Consider the following 20757-nt stretch of genomic DNA (forward strand, 5'->3'; position numbering starts at 1 on the left):
CTGATAATTCGTCTGTGCAAATTTTTGAGTAAAAAAAAAGTTTGTTAAAAAATAAAGCCTTGTAATCGTAACACATTGTTTGTGCAGAATACAACGCTGATAGAATGCCAACGAAATTATAGGTTTAAAAATGAAGATTATACGCATTTTATCTGAATTCGGGCTTCAATATCGGGCGCCTATCATTATGCAATTGATCCACGTGTTTGAAATATTACCAATAAAATGTCGATTGATATTGGAAAATTAGGTGTAGTGTGTATGAAGATAACGAGGTACATGACATGAATGAAATTCAAGTTTGCCTTTTTCAGCGGGAATTTGCCGGAAAAATGCCTTTTCGATCTTGTAATCGTTGAGCAACAAATCTTTAAATTTCAGTTCTGTTTCATTGGTCATAATTCAAAGTCCATTGGTTAAACCGTGCTGCACATGTTCTCCCTCGAAAAGTATTATTCTAGGCCCATAATCTGGCGTTCTGTTTCATTAAATATATAAGGCTTCAAATTTCATAGGACTTCCAAGCGTTCCCTCTGCGTACATATTCACCTGGCAGCCCGTATTGATTTTAGTTGTATACTTCAATTAATGTTATCAAATATTTATACGACGTTCTCATCCGTTACTGTTTTCCTAATTTCCTAACTAAATAATGAAAACTTCATCACGGCGTCCCATCGCGGTAAACCCATGTGAAACTATGGATCTCATTCGTTCCAAGTTACATGGATGAATTTGGTTGGGAAAAATGGTTTTATGACAACATACTTTAGATGAATGCCCCGAATCTTCATAAAAAATTAATCAATTTAACAACCTTTTAATTGTTCTTCAGAAGTTTGGTCAGGCGAATTCTAACTCAAATTATCCACAAATGTAGAATATCTACCGAAGCCATAAAACTTTGGACTCACACTAATAGTAGATAGTTTGACGATTTAAACTAGAAATATTCCGGCATAGTTTTTGTACCCACAAGCTAGTGAAATTCATGTTGAAGAAGCGAATATGAGCGGATATTAGCATAAGTGGAAAACATCAAAGGAATCATTTAAATTCTATGGCGCACATGGGTGAAGACATTTAAATAATGACATAACAGCCCACGTCGTCTCTAACGAACTTCAACATCTTCGTGTCTTCGTAAATAGGCCACTGACCTCGATTCCGGAAAATCCTTGCCTGCAAATTATTTAATTATGCATAAATTTTATATTCGATTAATGTATACTCGATTCAATGAAACAATCAACTAGAGAATGATAAAAATTAATTTTCGAAGTTTTTCTGTCGGCTCTCACTGTCCTAGTTTTTTCACTCAAATTATAATTTATTTTATTTATTGCAGTGTGCAGTGAAAATGTTAATTGTTCACAACTTTTAGGAACCTTTTCACGTTAATCGATCACAAGCCGTGTTCAGCAGACCAATATTGCTTAATTCGCTATTGATATAAGTAGTTCTTTAATGATATCACATTGAATTAGATTCTTATGCTCAACAGCACTTGACCCCGTTTCGGCTAATTTATTTAGCAAATAGTGATGGAACCGAACAGAGACAATCGACAGTCATCAGGGAAAAAAATTCATAAATTTTTCATTGATGTTGCAGATGGAGAGTTAAATTAAATATAATTAGTCGATTTGATGCAGTTTTTGCATTGTTTTTGCAATTCGTTCCGCATTGAACCATGATGCTTAAAGCGAAAAGTTTGAAACAATATTGGAATTTTCTACACCGTCCATTTACCACAACTGATCGTTTGTTGTTTCATAGTAATTGTCTACCACAAAAACCGCATTAGAAAGGTTTTGGTCGCCGATTTATTAAGACTATTATTTGACATTGTTTTTTGTCGCGTTTTATAGTTTGAACACAGTGCAAATGAATTATTTTTTCGTAACAATTGCAAGAATTTAAAAAATAGTCTAGTGATGAACAATACTACAACACAAAGTTTGCACAATAAATTATGTTCACGAAGCACAATTCAGGTGTTAAATGTTCAGCTGAAATTAATTATTTTGAAAACCAACTGAATGATTTCACTAAAAGTAGTTCCTCATAGGTTTCCTAAGAAGCAGTGAACCGTCCTCCACAGTCTTTGGTTTTATGATATTTTGTGAATGTGTTCTTCTTAGTTTTTCAGCTGGTTTTTTTATTTCCTTGCTTCTGTTTCATTCAAGTTCTCTTTAATTTAAAACTACTACCTAATTAAAACCCCATTGTCTTGATCACAGCGCAAAAATGCCAAACTAAATCAAAAGAATCAGCAATGAAAAGAAAAAGCTTTTTGTTGAACTTCCAGAAATGCGTGTCTAATTAGTTTGGAGAAGTTTTTTATTGAATGAATGAAAGATGAACCAGTTGAAACAAGAAATATGAGGCTTTGCTTGAAAAGACCGTGGTATCAATGCAGTGAGGAGTGGGAAGATTATTAAGGTTGTTCGCTTTTTGCCCTTATCAAGAGGCAATGATAAATTAGGCAAAAAACTTGCAGAATTAAGAATAAGAAAAGCCAAGAAATGAGATTTGCACTAAGTTTTGAAAACGAAAATTAATAATATGCTGTTCTAGGTGCTTTAGGCGTATGAGCATAGGGATATGAGTAGAACGGGTCAATTGTTGGATAAATATGTGTCGAGAAACCGGCACACATTATGAAACATAAAAAAACATAATCTGCGATAAAAACGCATTACCAAACGCAGATAAAATTAAACTTTGATCTCGAGATTATTGTGTCACGCACAAAAATAAATTTGGGAACTGTCCTTGTACTCGCGGCAACCTCGTCGGATAAAATATGATCAAGACGAATATATAGTCTGCCTCGAGACGCATACAAATTTTTTTGTCAGCGCCACAAAGGGGCCCTTATTTGGGCCAATCCTTGCATTTTCTTTCCTCGACCTAGTTCCCTATTATCCCATGTTTCTCCCTTCGTTCTATTGTGCCACTTTGGAATTACACTAGTCGGATGGTCTCATACAATGCAACCAGCTAGCTTGAATGAGCTGAAATCATTAATTTTCGTAATTGGTCCACGTTTCGATAGAAATTACGCTCTGAGTGTTAATTTCATATTATTGGAGGTTTTCAAACTCACTAACGTGGGTCGTGGCTGATAGAATATAGAAGATAAATAAGCTGTTGTGTTCTAGTCAACAACACTATAAATTAAACAGTGTTTTAATGCAGTGGGATCAGCAGGATGAGTAGTGCTTTAATTGTTCGTCATAGTGCGTTTTCGGATACGATTTGGAAATGATTTGCGTGTTTTATAAATCGATTTTTCAAGAAAACTGTTGACAAAAACGTTATTGACTGGGGTATTAGTAATGGGGTTTATCCTTGCTGATATAAGTTGCCCTTCACAACAGATTAGATCTGCAAGGATGTATTTAATCAAGAAGGAAACATGGATTCATTGGAAATTGAAAGTTTCGACGATAAAGTTTGAATTTACAACATAGAAGGTTTTTTGTAAGGAGATCTTGAACAAATAATGGTTTATTCGGACTTTCATTGTCTTGCAAAGGAAGTGTTTTCAGCGATCGGCTAAAAATGCCGAATACACCATTTATTGAACTCCTTGGTGTTCTGGCCAGGGGTCTAAAACGGTCCAAATGCTGCCAGGAAGATGCTTTAAACATAATGGAAACGTGAAAAATGTGACTTGATTGTGGAGTTGATTAGGTACCAGGATTCCGAAAAATGAACTTCTTTTGCATTAACCGTCTGCTGCTTAAGTACAGCAAATGAAATGAATCGTCATAAAGAAATCGCGTGGAAAATGAAATAAACTAATAGATAGATGAGTGATGTTTAGATGCAACGTGAGTTTTGTTTTACTTCGATTTTCATGAAAAATCTGTTTGAGTACGTTTTTGAAATAAATAATTTTCATAATTTGATGTAAAATATCGGAATTTTTCTTTTTGAATAAGTATTTCAATAGGCTTCCAATCAAACATTGGACCATTTCAAAATATAACTTATTAACAATGCTGCAATACGATTTTCAACTGAAATTATCTTCTTCTAGAAATTTTGGGAAAATATCAATATTTTTCTCGTTCTCTCCAAGTGAGCCCCTATAACCCCTGARGAGGAATTTAACCGTCTGCTGCCTAAGTACAGCAAATGAAATGAATCGTCACAAAGAAATCGCGTAGAAAATGAAATAAACTAATAGATAGATGAGTGATGTTTAGAGGGCAACGTGAGTTTTGTTTTACTTCGATTTTCATCAAAAATCTGTTGGAGTACGTTTTTGAAATAAATAATTTTCATAATTTGATGTAAAATATCGGAATTTTTCTTTTTGAATAAGTATTTCAGTAGGCTTCCAATCAAACATTGGACCATTTCAAAATATAACTTATTAACAAAGCTGCAATACGATTTTCAACTGAAATTCTCTTCTAGAAATTTTGGGAAAAAATCAATATTTTTCTCGTTCTCTCCAAGTGAGCCCCTATAACCCCTGAAGAGGAATGACGCCAATTTTAAATCACCCTGCATTATGAGCACAAATTGTAAGAAATTTATTAGCAAAAAAATCAGGGAAACCTTTAAGGTCCAGGTCCTTTGAGTCCTAAGAGAGAGATTCAAAGACACCCTTAATACTTAGGCTGGTTTCGATGAATTTTCGAAGATCCGCTACAAATTCATTGATTTTGATACCGAAAAATCGTCGGTTTATGGGCAATTAAGAGCGGATATAAACTGAAGAGTTTTAATTTAAAACAAAGGAACGAATCAAGCGATTTGGCCATAAAACTGGCTCTGCTAGTGATGGGAAATGACGCAAAAAAGGAAAGCGATAATCCATGAGATTCGAATCGAGAGCAGGCAGCAACTGATCCATCCGCGTATATTCTACCATTCTACCATCATCTACTGCTGGGCTGTTTCTCGCTTCAGCCTGGCCGAAGTCGAAATGCATAATCGTCCGTGACATTTGAAATCTGGCCGACAATCGAACGGTTGCTGCGAATTTTGCCGATAACTGCGATGCGTGCCACGGTATGTGCGTACAGCAGGAATGCCAGTTGCCATAGACATTCTGCGTGCAAACGCAGGCAAATAACGTGCCTTGTATAAGAACCCGAATTTCGATCTCCAGAATGCGTCGAAAAGTGCGTGAGTGCCAATAAACTAACTAAATTTTCAAAACCTCCGCGGCAGGATTTGTTGCGCTGGTGTCATTGTTATTTTCGGATTCGTTTTGATGTAGGATCTTGTCTTTTCACTACACTGGATTATTTTTTCGTTTTTTCGCAGTAAGTATTTTCATCTCTATGCACTGCAGTTACAATAATACCAATTGAACGGCAGAAGTTCAGCGATTGGGTTCAGTGCAAGCTGATAGAAGAAACAGCTAAACTGGAACAAGGATTTATTTAAAATTAACCAAATCAACTTAGCTGAACATTTGATGGTTAAAAATAACCCATTTGTTTGTGCTAATTTGTTTCGAATAATGCGGCCAATTAGACCGCAGGAATGAGTTTAGTTAAGTTGTGATGGACAGCAGGATTTTGAAACTGAACAATCATTCATGATTTTTTGTATGTTCCTGTGTTTTCATTTAAGTTGTCCTTCTTCGTTTGTCAGGTCAGCAGGAGTTGCAATTTGTGCTGATTAAATTTGTAATCGTTCACCAACTCATCCTCTGAATGAAACAAATCGAATTCAATATTCAGTCGAGAAAGTTGGCCACATATTCAAAGGGTAGGAGCTCAATCTGCAGAAAAAGCATCCTAACTTGAAGTCATTGGTAGAAAGCTTTTGGAAAAGAAAATGATGTTGGTTCAATAGGAAAACGCAATTATTGTAGTTTAGATGTTTTTAAGCCGCATAAGTTAAGGTTTTCTCATGCAGAAATCGCTCTCATTCAACTAAAGTGTTTAAACAAGGATAGACTTCGATAGATAAATTTCAATTTGGAACCAACAGCTAGAAATTGCGCACTGGGGGAAGTTTCATTCATATGCAATCGATGTTCAATACAGAGGGTTTGAAATTGGACATTCGTCTGAAGCGCATAGAAAGATTTTTAGACAGAACTCGAAAAAAGTGCTTATTTTTTGCTCAAAATCAACATTTACAAAAAGTTTATTAAAAATACGATTCTCAAAAACCCGCAAAATACAAACGTTTCCTACAAAACATAAACGGAAAAACTTCGGTTTTCTGGTTATGGAAGAAGTTTCATTCATATCCAACCGTTGTTCAATACAGTGCTTCGTTCTTCTGAAGGGCCAGGAAAGGTTCTGAGATAGAACTGAAACAAATTGCTGATTTTTTGCTCAAAATCAGCATGCATAAATAAGTTTATCATCAATTCGATTTTCTCAGCGTCCAACAAGGTGCTTGCACATTGAAATCGCCCCAGAAATCAGCAAAATATAAGCGTTTACTGCAAAAAGTGAACTAAAAACTGTTGGTCCTTGGGTCATTAGATTGTCTGGAGGAATTTAGTCTTAACGTTTCGCTAGCAGAAGCGGCAAGAAGAACGAAGAAAAGGCATTTTGACTCAACAAGTGATTTTGCTTCGGTTCTTCTGTAGGTAGTAGTTTTGCGGATTACTTCTTTTGAAACACTGAATTTTGTTCTATTCGTTAATTTTCTTTGACGCCTTATTTAGTTTACCACAGCTTTCTGTTGTTTGTCATGGGCAAAGTAGTTTGACAATTCACCATGCAACCTCCAAACTCTTGTATAGAAATCCTGCTAAAACGAAAACTGGTTCCTGTTTACTGCAGGAAGGGCCCCTTATGTGCCGTTTATTCCTTTCATGCCAGCTCCCTATGTACAATAACCCTTATTTTGTGTTAGCAGTTTGATGTGCAATGAATATTTGGGATTGTGAGTGTGTAATTTTAGTTCTGCGGGAAATATCAGCGAAATATTGGTCCAAACAGGAAATTTTTAAAGGGACCTGAAGTTATTTTTGTAAAGTTATTCACTTATCTTCTAGTGTATGCTAAAATGTTAAAAGAACATATGTATGTACAATTTTGAATTTTTCGAATTTCCCACTTCAATTAACTAAGTTGAAAATACGAGTTGACCTAATTGATAATATCTTATTTGAACAAAGCATCGGTTTGATTGCATACATGGTTTAAACAAGGTAAATACGAGTAATTTGGGTGTAGACAGTTTGTGAGTGAGAAAACAGATCTTGTTGCTAAAGCTTCGCAAAAATCTGAACATTTCGAATCGAAAATTCCTTTTCCAAAATTGAATAGGCTAAAAAGTGTCCCGTTTTCCTTGTGCATAGAGAGTCATTGTTCGGATAAAATTAGATCACGACATGAGGCTTGTAAGTTTGAGATTTGGCTGTTGGCGATGTCAAGGTTTAAATAATTAGATAATATGTTTGCCAAATTTAAAATTTGCCTGTAGACGCGAGGTGAACGAACGCGAACTTGTCTGACTATTTTTGTTCATATCCTGCATGGCAAATATTTTAATTTCGATGAATGTTGCTTTGTGCCTTTTGCCTTAATGTATTAATCACGCATCACATCTTCAATTTAAATGTTATATGTCTAAAACTCTTGTGTTAATGACTATATCCAAAGCTTTTTTTATAGGCATATAGCCTGCTTATAGTTTTCAAATTGTTCTCAGCTAAACCGATTGTTTCAAAAAATTGACAATCGGGCAGTTTTTTTGGAAATTCGAAGGAATATTTGCTGCGTGGAAGCCGGTGGTATGAGAGCTTTCGAGCCTGAATAAATGAAAGCGCTTTCACTCTAGTGTCGCTCAAATGGTCTTAAAAACTGGGAATTTTCATCGATTTTTCGCGCCTACTCAAACTAGAAAACTTGATATTTTATTCCTCCTGCTAACTACCGCTGTTTATTGTACACAGGAAAAATCGTCTTGCCAAAACAACTTGCCTTATTATATTCTTTTTAACGTGATTTTATTATTGTTGAATGTTTGAGGCTTTACTGCCCTCTCAATCGAGTTTCATTACAATACTCCTTGGTCTTTTTAAGAGCGGCTAATCTTCTAAAGGCCGAAAAACGAAAATTCAATATTCACACCGAAAGTACATCAAAATTAAAATGAATCGTTGATATACAGAGAAAATCCTTATAATACCTGGGGCTCACTACCTGGTTGGTTAAGATCCATTATTCAACGTCTTAGTAGTATCATAAACAGTCAATTAGTACCTGGAGCTGATTAATTCGAATTTTACAACTATAGAAAATTAATTATCGGTGCTTTGGCGGTGAATTTTGTTGATGTATTGTTTCAAATATTCAGGATGCTGTAGACCTATGCGCTGAAACAACAGATGAACGAATAAGTTACGGGAATTTGCTGTTTGTAGTTGGAGAAAATTCCATGAACTAATTCGATAGCGGATGATTATGTTGAAATCAAATAGCAAATGCAATAAATAAACAATATGCTGTGATGGACACTTTGAGATTTCTGCAAGCAATTCGTATTTGATTATCATGGTTCACAGGTCATTTTTGTCCAAAAACTGCGCGAGTTGCAATCTGATAAAAGAGAAACTATGTAGGAACATATTTTTTCTCTCCTGCCTTTATGAGTTCTTCCGGAACATGCCATATGGAAGATTTCACTATGGTGAAACAAAGACGTCTTGTTCTTTGCCTTTATGTCTTCCTCACCTCTGATGTGATTCGAGTAAAGGCGCAGTTTTCTGTTTAGAAATGGGGCAAAAATTTGAAACAATCGAAGACCTATTTTGTTAGCAATGATTCCCGACTATAAAAGTAGGTAATTACACCACGTGTATAGCTATGATTTTACTATCGCCCGCTTAAGGTCAAAGATAATTAAAAGCAGAATAAAACGAATTCGCTTTTTCTTTGTTTAGGATCGTTCAATGGCGCGCGTTGGATTTCACTTACGCAATGCGTTAATAATGATCTAATCGAATCAGGCAATGCAGCCCAGGGCCGACCAGAATGCAGAGACGGAATTTTGTGTATAAAATGTATGCGACATTCACTATTCGATTGCGAAGTTTGTCATAAAAATCGTGAAATCATTATCTGAATGCGAACAATAATAGCGGTTCACATGGAACGAATGCGTTCTATGAACGGATGTGACAGTTTAGTCGATGGTGTTTACTTGCATAATTTCGTCCATTTTCGCCCCAAAAATAAACACATCATGCACTCGTGTCGATTGACGTCAGTTTTTTCCGCAGTAAATTGCAACGAGTTGCTAATTTCAGCGGAACGCTATCACCAAAATAACAAATCGGCAATTTCAGGAGAAAAACAAATCAAAATGTACGTCCCACATGGGAAATGTTGCAAATGTTTATATGCACTTCGATGACTATTCAGTCGTCATTATTTGTATAGAATCCGCTTGAACGGTATATAATTTGACAAACATAGTCGGAAATTGGTAGTATTGTGGTGTACAAGTTGCTCTCAAATCATGTCGCGTAAGTTTTTCTTTAATGAAATCAGTTGAGATGGTCTTGACCGAAATGTTGAAGAAGTGGATGATTTTGGCGATTGATCTGTCGTGGACTTCAGAAGCAAAACAGAAACAAAGTTGCTTGAGCTTTTGAAGTACTTTTTTCGTCATGGAAGTAGAAGTTTTGCTTCTGAAGTTGAAGAAAAGGTTCTCTTGATTATCAAAAATAATTTTTAATTGTTGTTTTCATTTGTTTTTTTTTTACTTAAGATCGCTTTTGTTGCAGCTCACCACATTTTCCATTCCGGGTTTGAGATGGACTCTCAGCAACAACAGTTCTGCTTGAAATGGAACAGTTTCGGATCCAATTTGGCCACTTCGTTTAGCAACCTTTTCAAGTCTGAGAGTCTTGCCGATGTTACACTATTTTGCGATGGTAAGTGCATTATTTTCTTCCAAATCTTGCAATAAAAAATAACCATTTGCTCTGGAAAATGAACATTTGGTGCAATGTGCAAAATTTGGAAAATTACTTGTGTGTGAATCAGAAAAACGCCTTTTTGAATATCATTTCAAAAGTCTGTGAATCGTTTATTCGTACTGTTATTGTCTTACAAAGATGTTTTTATAACGTTGTGCTAAAAACGTCCTTGTAAGACAATGGACTTTTAAAATTTTATGATGATATGTCACTTTTGCTGGAATCGAAAATTTCAAAATACCTTCTGGGAACTGGGGAAAAATCCATATCGTCAGCGAAAAAATACTTCATTATCGCTATTATCACTAATTGCATCGTAAATATTGGGAATCAGTTCAGCTGAAAATTCCGCCCTATTTAGAGTACACACACATGCGGAATTCATGAGTTTGATCATTGTTTCCTTTTAGGTCTAGAATGCAATAAAAACTCAAGTCTTTGAGGTAGTTTATACACTTTTGCTGGAAATATGCCGCAAATATGAGCAATTATCGCAGATATTTGCATAAATGATTATTAGTAATGTGATTTGGCATTTTTTAATTAGCATTATATTGACTGATTTTTAAAAAATAATCAATTTTGACGACAAATGTAGTGGAAAATGTTACCAGTTCTTTCGATACAATAACCGAGGAATAATTTTTCTCTAAATAAATGCAGTTTTGCTGGAAATAATTGTCAATTTTATATAAATCTCCAATCGATTTCCAAATTGTGCTGCAAATGAATGTGTTCATTTATTGTTAACTATTTTCAATTGAAAGTTCCAAACGCTGTTTGTTTTACCAAAATAGGAAGCATATGAACTTTTATCAGCTCGTGGTATGAATTTGTGCAAAATTTGGTTTTTCTTACGACATGGTCTGAAATCCTAGTTCTAATCAAAAAACATTTCAGCGGATATTAATAGGGATTTTTAGCTTGGAAATTTAACCGCTATTAATTTATTCTCTAGCGCTTGCAATTTTTGCAGTTTTTCATCAAAAACATTTGCTAATGTTGAGACCGATATTTTCGGGTGATTTAAAATTAAACACCGGAAACACACATTTGGTTTTGGGGCATTTGTTAGATCAGTATGCATTAGCCTTTGGACTGCTGAATAATGCAAAATCAGAAATTTGGACTACACTAGAGCAAGTAAAACAAACATGCAGCTAAAGCATTAACCATAAGTCAATTCCGCTATTCATGCCCCTGAACCATTGTATTCAATGAATTTCGAAATTTACATGTTTGTTTGAAACGGTTTTATTCATATTCATTGCACACTTTTCTATCTATCGATTTTTTACATTATTCATAGATTTTGTTTAATTTGGTTGTCAAGTGCATTAAAAATTATCAGATCGGCAAATAGTTAGCCGCAGCACTATTTTGCTTTCTTTCGTAACTTTCACTGAATGAAATACCGCATAGGTTTGTCCTATTCGAGTGCCGCCTTCTTATTTGCCTTCGCTTGATTTCACTTTTGATGCTTCGGTTGCGACATCCATCCAAACTGCAACGAGTACAAAAGGAAATCTATATTTTGTGAACGTTAATAGTTTAACATTCAAACAAAATCAAGAGTTTGTTATTCCGAGATTCATTTTTGAAGAATGTTTTTTGGTATTTGTCGCGGATTTTTTTAAATTGAGTTGCACCTTGAAACCGCTTTGGAGTCACTTTTTCCTGAGAGGAAACAGGCGAGAAGGCAGTAGTGTGAATTATTTGCAGTTTAAATAGGGGAACGTTGGTATTCATCTACTGTGGACTTTGTTGCATTTGAAAAGTGATCAAAAAGTAAAATGCTTAGGATTTCCGGAAAAGAGATCTGAGTTGTTTGAAAAAAATGCTTGAGGAAGCTGATAATTTTGCACAGTGGGTGTTTCTGCCTATATGATGAGCAGTTGGATGAGTTTTTCCGAACTTTGTAGAAGTCGGCTTGTTTTGCTGCGTAGAACCGACGTCGGCGTCTTTTGTTTCCTAAAAAGGACGTCGGTGCATTTGTTTATAAGCGGCATCCATCAAAGGAAAGTACCCTTGAAAACAGCGCAATGGAGTATCATTAGTAGTAACGAATTTTCTTTGGCGGCATTTTTTGCAAATGTTCATCATATACGTTCCTGTAAATGGTCCCCATAAAGTCTGAGCAATATTGTAACGGCGAACAACAGTTTATTTTGCTCAAATTTTCACCACCATCGCTTAGATCTTGTACGAGTTCTTCAGTTTTTTAAATTTTCTTCATAGCTTAACTGCAGGTTTTCCACCACGAAGATAACACACTTTGGCGCTCACACTTATCGCCAAAACTTGAGGCAATTTAATGACTAAACTGAAGAAAGTGATTTATTTTCCCAATTTTTCGATTGCTCTCGTAAAAAGCGAATTGGTATTTTATAGAGGAAAAGAAAATTTCTACACTTACATCAAGCAAAACTTAACCCGGAATATTTTATTTCAGCAATGTAAAAAATATTGTTTTTGAAACTGTTTATGAACTGAAGTTTTTATTATTTTCAATTTTCTTCAAGACAAAATTGGTCTTAAATTAATGTCTTTGCAAAACCAAGAAAATTGACGTATTTTTCATTAAAACATTCAGTACATTTATGATTCAATCAGGTCTCTTCAAGTCCACTTCAAAGTTAGCAAGTCTATTAATACAGGAATATAACCAAAATTTCATTCATTCAGAAAACATAATCTACAAAGGCTCTGTTTCAGTTTTCTTCCGACTTTCTCAAATTCTTTATCAAACGAAAAAATTGTTCCAGAAAATTTGAATAATTATTCCGAAACTGCGAGCAAGCATGAGGAAGTATTATCAAAACTTCCCCCAAATCGAAAATCAGAATCTGTTTCTTCGTAGCATTTTTTTTGCTTTTGATCATCAAGAGCGAAAACTCTTAGGCAACAACCAGGCCCACAAGTACTGACGGTGCCTCAACTCTAATGCTTCCTGCTTTAAACGTTTGGCGCACTCAATACGAAATTCCTGCACATCTTCTGAGCTCATTCATGTTGCATCGTCGCATCCACGTGCCGCCTTATTGCGTACTACTTTTCCTGATGGCAGTGTTTTTAAATAACCCAAAGCCCGATGTTTATCAAGACTTTAAAAATATACGATGCACATGATCCTTGGCCAAAGTGGGCCAATGGGTCAAGTGCAAGCTGCAAGCGGATGAGAGCAGAGAAATATTGTGACAAACATTGTTGCCTGTGCTTAATCTGGCCGAGAAACTGAAACAGAATTACGAATCGTGCTGATTAGCTGGTATTTATGACTTGAGGCGATGTTGTTCCAATGTTCGGAGCTGAATTGTGATAAATATATGGAATTTTCTTTTTATGGTGGATTAGCGGGAATGGTTTCAACTATTTGAAAACAAAAGTGAATCATTGCGCCTTACTGGATATCTGAGGAAGCGACTTAAGCTCAAAGTAGGCAGGGTTTGATCAATCGAGTTAGATTCATCTAGGTGTTGTAGAGGTAAATAAATGATGTCAGTGGAAAGGGGATAGGCCCAACAGTATGTTTAGCACAGGAAGTATGGAAATTATTTTATTTTCATGGGATTTGGATTCTTAACTTTCCCGCAACGAAAGGCCACTTCGAACCTTTCTCTTCTCGTTTTGCTTTGAAGATCATTCGCAAAACTTCACAAAATATTTCATTCTCCAAATGTAGAGGGATTCTTAGAATGTAAACACAGTTTTTTACAACATAATCTTGCACAAATGCAAGCTAACAGAAAAAGCTTGTTCCTCATCACTTTGTTTGCACGATCATTCGTAAGCATTCTCGGAAAATCTTGCATTTTTCAACACAGTCTGAAACCTTCTCTGTTAAGTGATCTTTTATCCAACATTAAAAAAACATTTTTTAGTTAATCGTCAGACTATTAAATTAAATCTAGAACTTCTAATATGGTGAGATTGAATTGCATCGACCGAAAAAAGCAAATCGGTCCGATAACGAGGCAAAATGAACTTTCTAATTATTACAAAACAAGCTTGAATAATTTCGGGTTGAAAGTATTAATGAATGTCTGTCCGTGTAAAATGCAGTGTCGAATTTTGGCCGGTGGCTTTTCAGTTTGATGCTGACAAATGGCGCAATGTTTATGCAAAGTGGAATGGAAGCAGCAAAAATCTGTTATCGAACATGATTTTCGTTCTCTTCTAACAAATTTTGAAGAGAAAACATTGGGGATTTCGTACTCATTTTCTCGAGTTCTTCCAAATTTGTTTGTGGTTAATAAATTTTATTCACAAGCGCAGTTCCGCTTAATGCCTGAACTTCTCAGATCTAGATTCAGTGAACCATATTCTCAGGTTGGTTTCCCAAAGCGAACAAGCCTCAAATTTTCAGGTGAAATGAGACTAAACCTGACTAATTTGGTAAATACACATGATATGCCGTTGAATTCCTCAGGAATTTTTGTTACGCCAATTACTGCATAATTCCTCGTGGAATTATCTCGCGATTATCATTATGTATCATTGCACTGTTACGTGAGACTTCAGGCAAATACAGGCAGGCAGTTTATTATTATTAACTGTTCAAAACTTATTGCTAGTATTTAATCTTTGGTGCCTAAAAAATTCACTTTTATTGAAAGTGGAAGTACGAAAGCTGACTTTGTTTTCCCACGTGTACTAGCCAAAGATTGTGTTTAACAACGAGGAAAAGACACTGTTATTATCCAAATTAATAATGTAAATTTGACTTTATAATATTAGCTGCACAGTGGAAATCCTAGAGCGATCTCTCAAGCATGATAACACCCAAGTGAAATAATGAGATTGTTAATAGCAGCTAAATACAATAATCCGCTCCTTGGAACCGTACGAAATGACCGAGCATGCAAGCGGGCCTCAGCGAAGCATGAAGTTCAACAGAAAAATAAAGAACAAAAGAGGCATGCATTTTCAAGTAAATTTGATCTAACGGCATTAATGGAACAATCGCTTTTTTTTCACCAAAAAATGCAACAACGCACAATGTTGCTTGGCTGCCAGCTAACGGGGTTTTGGATATTATAGCGGTATTATTAAAACGAAAGTTTTTTTATCGGATTTCAAGTAACGAGGTTGACGGATTATTAGCCGATTGCATCAGTGCAATCGCCCGTTTCTTCTTTGGGCCTTTTGGAAGTTCAGTTCGAATCGTGCAGAACGCATTGAGCATCAAGGCGCCCGTTGTTTAGGAGAATGGATTCATTAGATGTCGGATGTGGATGAAAAGGTCTTCACTAAATCTTTGTCCACTTTTTTTAGTTGAGTGTATTGAGAAACTGTACAAAATGCATTCAGTTAAATGCGGTTCAGTTAATTTGAGGAAAAAGTTGCTAACACGACGTTAAATAACTATAATAATAAAAGACTTTATTCGAATTAATCTAGACAATCATGCAGAATACTACAAAGCTGAAATGCTTCGTAATGTATTAAGGCGAGGTTCAGTACTTTACATGCGTAATTTAACTAAACTAAGGAAAAAACAACTTAGAACTAAAATTATCTGTTAAAAGAAATGCAAGTTGTAAGTTGAGGTCCCATAAACTTTCTTCTATATGGTTTGTTGCCATTGCAATTATGTTAGTCATTTCATGTTTTTCTGTGGTATATTTTCGCCGTTTTCTACGTTCAATAACACTAGGTAATTTCTAAAATTCGTCTTCTTAGGCCATTTACTTCGATAAATGCAAAAATGCATCCAATTTTCTTTGATAAAGCACTAAATTTGAAAATATCAAACATGGTGCGGTTGTGGAATGGTTCAGGCTTTGTCAGCCAAAATGTGTATACAGTACGTCCTAGAATTTAAAGTTCAGTAAATTGTTTTTTTGCAAAAATGCCCACGGACTCCACAATTTTTTATTTGTAAATTAAATTTTTTTATATAAAATTTATTTATACAATGAGTTTCAAAAACAAGTGACGACCATCAATTTATTTTTGGAAAAACAATTTTTAATTGTTCAAAAAATGTGTGCCATTTTCAGCCTCTTGCACGTTTTAAACCATTTGCGGAATTATGGCACGTACTTTTTTCAACTCCTGCAGATTTTGGCCTGTCAATAAATACTTTCGATTTGAGGTAAGTGCACACAAAAAATCCATTGGAGTTAGATCTGGCAATGTAGGAGGTCATTCAATAGGTTCTTTCCTTCCTATCCATAGATTGGGAAAGGTTTCATCAGCATCTTTCTGGAAAATCAGTTCTTGGCTCTAATCGATTATAAAGCCACCAATTCCAGAATTGATTCAAGTTGGAGGAATTGTCATCAAATTATTATCTAGTTTTCATCTATTTTGCATGTTTTCTAGGGATGATATTTGTGCTTTTGAACTATTCGGTGAACAACAGATTTCCGTTTGCGTAATTGGCCGCAATCTGTGGTACAAAAATGTTGTTCCAAAGCAAGTAAATCGCCAAGTTGTTCATTTTCATCTCGAGTTGAACAGATTTGGGCAATTCTGGCCAAACTCTCTGAACTTAAGCTTTTATTCCACTCCTCACCTTTCGAGATATGGGAAAACGATCACGGTGGATTTCATCAAATAATTGAGCTGTTTCTATTTGAGCCACCTATGCACAGAATTTCGACTTTTTATAGTTCCGTTAAATTGCATGAAAACATTGCCTTTGCATTTAAAAATCGGCAGTCTTGTTAATAGCTGTTCTGAGATTATGTTTTACTCAGAAAATAGACTTAAGGTGGGCTTGTTTGTTTCAGGGGTCACATTCAAAGCACACAAGCTCATTCTGGCGGCCTGCAGCAAACATTTAGCCGACCTGTTCGAGACGGCGCCTCAGCACCAAAACCTGCTGGTTATTCTGGATGGTACTTCGTCTTCGAACATGGCTGCCTTGTTGGAATTTATGTACAAGGGCGAAGTTCACGTTTCGCAGGACGCACTGTCCAGTTTCCTCAAGGCGGCTGAGTGTCTGCAGGTCAAAGGACTGAGCATTGAGCATGAGAAGTTGGCCGTTGCTCAAAGTCACCCTGCAAGGCCGCAGGACATGGAGGCGGCCCAACCACCGCCTGATTCTCCCGGCAGAAAAGGCTTTAAGGTAAGAGATTTGAAGACAATGTGCAGTTTCGCCCCAGAACAATTGTGCTGGTCGATGTTAATACGAAAAGGGGCATTTTCAGAATACAACGACTAAACACAAAAAGTTCAAATACATATTTTTAATTGAAGACTGTGCAATCTACAATTAATTTTTCTTCGTGCATGTACTACAGTGGAACTCGCCTACTTCTAGTTGCTATGTCGCATTAATTGGGCTTTTGACAAAGCATATGTATTAATTGATTCTGCTTCTACTACTACTATGTTGAAAAATGCGTACAGGTTCAGCGGCTGCAAGCTGAATTCAAATGTGTTCGGGTGATAATTAAACCGTTTTTATTCCGGTCTTGGCTATGAACATCGTATCGCAACCAAATTAGGACCTACTTCCTTGTCGCGCAAAATATTCAATATTTTCGCGTCGATAACGAGTGTGAAGTGGGTACTATATTTTAAATTACATCTTTTAGTACATTATGCCAATTTGAACACAAAAAAACTCCACGGTACAGTACGCACACGAGCATTATCTTCGACACACGACCTCTAAAACTCTGATAAGAACCAGTTTCAATTGATTTGAATAAAATTTTAGACAAAAAAGCACGTTTTTGTCATTGATTGTCTGGCTTGGAGACCTTGTACGTTTGTGCGTTTTCTTTGACTTACGTTTGCATGGACAACCAACGAATTTTGAATAGACGAGGTGAATTAATCTATTTTGCAACTGTGCAAATTAATTTGTTCTGGCTTGAGTCTTTGAAAAAGCACTGAACCAAAACCATCTGATGTGCTTATGAGGTTTTACGGTCTTTGAAATTTATAAAACTGCATAGTGAGTGGCAAAAATGTAGCAAATTTGCAGTCGTGTAGGGCTTGCTTCTTTAAGATATAACTAAGGGTTTAAAATTGAGCTTAATCTATCACGCTACATCAAACTTAAATTACGAAAACTTAGTAAAATGTCTTAATTTGAAAGGTTTTTTGCAAGACTGTGATTCGAATCACACTCACGCCGCTCGGCGTGAAAGCCAACTGAATTTTCAATTGTCAAAGTCTTCGACCAATTTCACTTTCAGCCTACACAGAAGGCATTGAATTAAACTAAAATAATCGGACGGATTCCAGCCTCTGAAAATTCCTAACTTAATTTGTTTAAATTTTGCTACACGTATAGAAAAACAGCGAGAAATCTCAGTGGTTTATTATATTCTTAACGCGCTGTCCACCAGCGGAAATGTCCTTACCAGCTTTCTGCAAGCTGGCGCCCCATCCTCCATTTTTTACCCATTAATCTCCAAAAATTACACACTACACTGCAACGCAGAATGAATATCCAGACGTTTTTTGTCCGTTGCCCATTATTATTAACTGAACTAAATGTTCAGCTTTACTAAAAAACCTATGCGGTATTAAGGTCACATTAAAAACGCACCGAGCTACAGAACTCACATAATGATATAATCACTTGCTTGTTGGCCCTTCGGATGATTCATTTGCTCTACTATACTGTCCGTCTTCAATTTTCTTGTTTTTGACAATTTGCTAGAACTTTACATTTTACGATCCACCTAGCGCTTTTTGTGACATTAATTGATGTGATTGGGGTTGAAAGAGTTGATGGCATTACTCAACATGCGTCTCATTTTTTGCAGATATTGAAAGAAGACACTGAGAACAATCAACCAAATCATCAGCAATCGAGCCCGTCCCCCAGCTATTCCCCAAAAATGTCACCCTACATGCAGCACCAATATCGGCCCTACGAACGTCTGTCCTCATCGAGTACTCCTCAATATGAAATGAAACATCCCAGGTAAATTTACATTTTTTTTTCTAACAATCTATCAATCGTTCAATAGTCCTTATTGACTGATTATTTTTTTTTTTGGAGAATTGCCGGCCAAAATTAAAGCATGAATGAAAACATTTTTTTAAGTTACATAAGGAGTTTTTACTTTAAAAATTCCATCTTTAATCTGGGCATCTACGCATTCATTGTGCATTTTTTTATTTTTGGCGATGATCTGTAACCTGGCCTTATCTTCGTTCTTATCAGACAGTAAATAGAAAAATGGAGAATAATAGTTTTATTGCTGGATTTTCAATTGTCTGAAATGCTCGCTTGCAAATCACTGGTCCAGTGAGTGCAGGAAACGTGCGTTTTCGAAAGCAAAACTAATTTTTCGGAAGCAACTTGGTCGATAATATTTTGCGGGTTAATTATCAAACACTTTGTGAAGATGGCATAGCAAGATTTTTGTGAAACGGCGCATTTAGGTCATTTTTTTAAACTTGAATGTGCTGCATAAGTTTCCTAAAATGTTTGCACAAGCTGGAACGTTAGGAATCTGAAAGCGACAAGGAAAACCGCTAATTTCCACTTGATAACTGAAAAGATAAACCCGATTTATCAATACGAATAATATCGTTTAGGTACTTACTTACATAAGAATGGTATGTCCCAATCTTTTTGGTAGTGACGACGTCATTATTTGAAACTGCCAATTGAAAAATTTCCTTTTAGTTTGCGTTTGTTTCTAGTGATTTCAATAGATTTACCGTTGTTGAATTGGACATTATTATTATAGCACGTTGTTGAGTGCCGATGAGTGCAAAAAATACGATTGATATACATTTTTTGTTCCAGATCCCCTAATGAGTTAGTGCAAGAGAACCGTACAACAGTTCTACGCGACGGAAGCAAAAAAGCCGTTTCCCCAACACCCCTATCTCTAGCCTATAGACCATCCTCAAGTTCGTCTTGTTCCGCTCCTCCTCACAACGAAGCTGACGCCTCACCCGATGTGAACTACGACGCTACTGATCGAGCTACCGCCCTCATTTGCCCGGAAATTAACAATGCTGACCGCTGCCGAGATCCAGGATGTCCCGAAGGTAAGTCGCCTGCTAACAGTTCCAATCCAGCAACACCCGCTAACGAATGGGGTGTTTGATTGCAGATTTGCGAATAAAAATGGAACCGGTAGGAATCAAAATGGAACAGGACGAGCCGCCTTCGAGCACGGGAGGAGGATCGGGAAATTATCTAGCAGGACTCTCTCCAATGAACCATACTGGGTCTCCGAACGGGAATATCGGGCTGATTAACAAGTTCGAGTATGACCGGGATAAAACTGATTTAATACCAACCACTCTTTGGAATTCGACTACTGGAAAACTGAGGCATCACAAACAGGCGACCGTTAACACACCGGATGGTGAGTAATTACGTAGTTGTAAAAATAGTCGATTTTGGGGAAACAGGTTGCGTTAGTAACAAATCAAAATTTATTCCTGGGTTTCTGTCATTTATTGTCTCTATTTATCAATTAAAATACGTTTAGGTGTTTTCCACCATTATCAGTTTTTCTAAAATAACAGATAGTTAAAAAAAAATTATTAATTTAAAAAACAACCACAGTTCGTCAACAGCCTCATCATATCACACATTAAAATACATCACAATTGCAATACTTTAAAACAATCTAAAATTAATCAGGCCTAACAGGTGATTAGTCAGGACAATCAAATTTGGAAAGAGACTAGAATTCTTCGTTCAGATACTTAATTATTTTTACTTACATGTGTAGCGTTGTAGCTGCTTTAAGCCTTGGCATGCATTTGGAGTATTAATTTTGTCCATTATCGGACAGAAAACGAATAAAATACTGTTTATATTGATTTCTTTTACTTTCAGCTATTTTTCTTTGCATTCTGAGGATATTATTTTTGGTTTGCAAAATTCTTCAATA

At 36.0% G+C, this 20757-nt stretch overlaps 1 protein-coding gene across 5 annotated transcripts in view; it reads left to right on the plus strand.

Annotated features, from left to right (window-relative positions):
• Positions 1-20757, plus strand: part of LOC109537409 (zinc finger protein chinmo) — a 75448-nt gene that overhangs the window by 48248 nt on the left and 6443 nt on the right. For 3 of the 5 annotated variants that reach the window (XM_019904125.2, XM_019904123.2, XM_019904121.2), the window contains exons 2-6: positions 9731-9880; positions 16663-17000; positions 18658-18818; positions 19653-19900; positions 19966-20223. In XM_019904125.2, the coding sequence (XP_019759684.1) occupies positions 9760-9880; positions 16663-17000; positions 18658-18818; positions 19653-19900; positions 19966-20223 (1126 nt within the window). In that variant the 5' untranslated portion in view covers positions 9731-9759. Of the gene's footprint in view, positions 1-4969; positions 5292-9358; positions 9470-9730; positions 9881-16662; positions 17001-18657; positions 18819-19652; positions 19901-19965; positions 20224-20757 lie in introns of those variants that run through there. The other 2 variants (XM_019904124.2, XM_019904122.2) reach the window with 2 other exon arrangements.

This window comes from Dendroctonus ponderosae, unplaced genomic scaffold (assembly GCF_020466585.1).
Source record: "Dendroctonus ponderosae isolate FM_Combo_2020 unplaced genomic scaffold, Dpon_F_20191213v2 Dpon_F_20191213_3, whole genome shotgun sequence".
Taxonomy (NCBI): domain Eukaryota; kingdom Metazoa; phylum Arthropoda; class Insecta; order Coleoptera; family Curculionidae; genus Dendroctonus; species Dendroctonus ponderosae.